General features: G+C 34.7%; 1 protein-coding gene across 1 annotated transcript in view; it reads right to left on the bottom strand.

The window, feature by feature from the left end:
- Nucleotides 1-653: 653 nt before the first annotated feature.
- Nucleotides 654-2,688, bottom strand: part of LOC107702308 (rho GTPase-activating protein 6-like) — a gene marked incomplete at its 3' end in the record, with an annotated part of 39,834 nt that continues 37,799 nt past the window's right edge. Inside the window, exons 7-9 of the mRNA XM_016504574.1 lie at nt 1,495-1,550; nt 976-1,126; nt 654-802 (exon numbers count right to left, since the gene is read on the bottom strand). Coding sequence (XP_016360060.1) covers nt 654-802; nt 976-1,126; nt 1,495-1,550 — 356 coding nt within the window. The remainder of the gene's footprint in view (nt 803-975; nt 1,127-1,494; nt 1,551-2,688) is intronic.

Here is a 2,688-nt window from a genome sequence, read left to right as displayed (position 1 = left end):
GACTTTGGAATATCTCCCGGTGCTCCCAATCCGGGCCATTTGCATCTGCAAAAGGCTAGAATATACTCTCAAAATATTATAATTTTAATCTTTATTCTCGAAACATTTTGACGTTATTCTCGTAATATTTCGACTTTATTCTCGAAACATTTCGACTTTATTCTCGAAACATTTCGACTTTATTCTCGTAGTATTTCGACTTTATTCTCGTAATTTCGACTTTATTCTCGTAATATTACGACTTTAATCTCGTAATCTTAGATTTTTTAAAATTTTTTTAATGTGGCACTAAAACGCCGTCGTACTGATGCAACAAAGCATTTAGAAAAATAATAACCAACACGCACAATGTGTATATAAATTACATTGTGATTTAAACTGGAACCTGGTTAATTTGCTTTCAGAGATCTGTGTGCAAACGAGACCATGATTGGAATTCACTAATTACAAATTGCAGAAAAATTTAACATACTTTAATTAAAACATTTATCAAATAATATCTAGCTCTGATATCACCACTCATTATAACACATTAAAGGAAATTGCTCAACCACTCATCTGTATGAGATAAACATCCCTGTCATTTTTTATACATTATAAAGGCTCTTATAACGTGGTGGGGACTGCTTGCCATGGCAAAACCCAGACCATACCTCCTGCTGGTTTGGCCCAGTGGAGCTGTTTGCATTCTCCTGTACTGTATGAAGAAGCGTCAAGAGCCTCAGCAGGGTGTCACAATTACAGGGCGGCAACAGGTACAACAACTGCTGCAGGTATGTCAACTGATCTGCCCCTCTCAACACTGTCAGACAAACACAAAACATCTGGTAAGGTGAGCATAGTTCATAACAGCTGATACAATAATGAGAAGTGTGTTGGATAATACAGAGTTTAATTGTGTATCCTGATTCCTGTGTAATAATATAAATGTTAGATTATTTGTGAATGCCTGTCTTTGTAATTGTAAGCTCATACAGTTAGCGTGCAGGAAGGCCCGGTAGAGTTCTCGTGGTAACAGGGGGTCAGGCATGTCCCTCAGAAACTCCTTCAGTAATGCAGCCACATCATGAACGCTGTGCTCTTCGTCTAACGCGACATCTATCCCCATGTCAAAGTCCTCGCGCAGCTGAAAACACACAAGGACACGGCGGGATAAAACACCATCAAACAGACTGCCACCGCACATGAGACTCAAGTATCCCATGTATCCTGTGCCTGTACAAACACAGTATAATACTGTAGTATTAATAATTAATAGTATAATAATGTAGTACACATACAAATCACAGTCAGCCATGAAAACAAGACACTGTGCATGCTAAGATCAGTATCTAAAATATTCATTGAGCAGGATAAAACAGTATTGCCAGTGTTACACTGTCAGCAGTTTGTTTCTAGAATCAATATGAAAGACAGGGGGCGCATGCCACACGTGAGAGAGAAAAGATGTGGCGTAAACTGGCTCTAGAGAGCAGCTGGAACTGACAAACTTACTTGACGGACTCTTTTTTTGGAGCTGCCTACACGAAAAATCCCCAAAGTTTGTAACCCTAGAGAAAGAGAGAGAGATAGTAAACGTGCTGGGCTCATATTTCATTGTCCTGATTTTATATCTATTTTAGTGTTTTTTGAGTGGTGTCTCATCTTGGTGACCTTCTGTTTGCAACCTGAACCAGGGTGTGTTATGAGCTATTAGCCTGAGGATGTTTTCAATTGAGTTTACTGATATTTCAGGGAAAGAACAAAATTCGCAAAAGTATCCAGTATTTTGTAAATGACATTGTTACACTTAGACAGTTCATAAACATATCACTTTGATGAATGTTATGGTCTTCAAACTAGGGTTGTGCACCACTCAAAACTAAATTGAGAATGTCTTTTCTTGAAACTTTTTAAATGAAAATTTGAATTACAGCAGCCAACCCAGAGGAAGAATTCTAAATGAAATTTGAATGACATAAAATTGAAATAGAATGAAATGTGAAATATATATATATATACACACACCTCTTCCATCTACACTTGACCCTCTAAAAATAGAACTCTCTATTCTATTTCTGTTTTATCTACTTTTTTCTTTTTATTTATTATAACACCAGCGTTCTCAATTCTTTTTCTATACTTTCAAACTTGTTTTCTTGTTATTTATAAACAAAAATTGATCCTCTATCACTAGCGTTCTGTATACTTTTTCTATTCTATCTACTTATTTTCTTTTTATTTATTACATTAAAAACCTTTCTGCGTGTACTGCATTAGACTAACCCAGACTTGCACCTACTCATAGCACCTACATATTATGTATATATTATAACATATTACATATTATGCTGTTTTGTTTTTTTTGTTTGCTTCTGTTGTCCTCAATTGTAAGTCGCTTTGGATAAAAGTTCTGTTAAATGGCTAAATGTAAATGTAATATATATATATATATATATATATATATTCTAGTTTAATAGTATGTAGCCTAATGCCACATATAGAATTTTGAATTTAATTTGTATATTTTATTATATTTAATAAATTATTTTTCATTTTATAGACCAGTGTGAAAGAACACTTTTCTTTGAACACTCCAATTTACTTCCAAACGGCACTAAAACAATATAAAGTTGTCTGAAAACAATGTGTTAGATATTTTGTGGTGCTGAATGGCAAAATAATGAGGAAATAATAAGAAACTTTCCC

The sequence above is a fragment of the Sinocyclocheilus anshuiensis genome, unplaced genomic scaffold (genome assembly GCF_001515605.1).
Source record: "Sinocyclocheilus anshuiensis isolate Anshui unplaced genomic scaffold, SAMN03320099.WGS_v1.1 scaffold1941, whole genome shotgun sequence".
NCBI classification, from domain to species: Eukaryota; Metazoa; Chordata; class Actinopteri; order Cypriniformes; family Cyprinidae; genus Sinocyclocheilus; species Sinocyclocheilus anshuiensis.
This window is presented reverse-complemented; position numbering and strand designations above follow the sequence as displayed.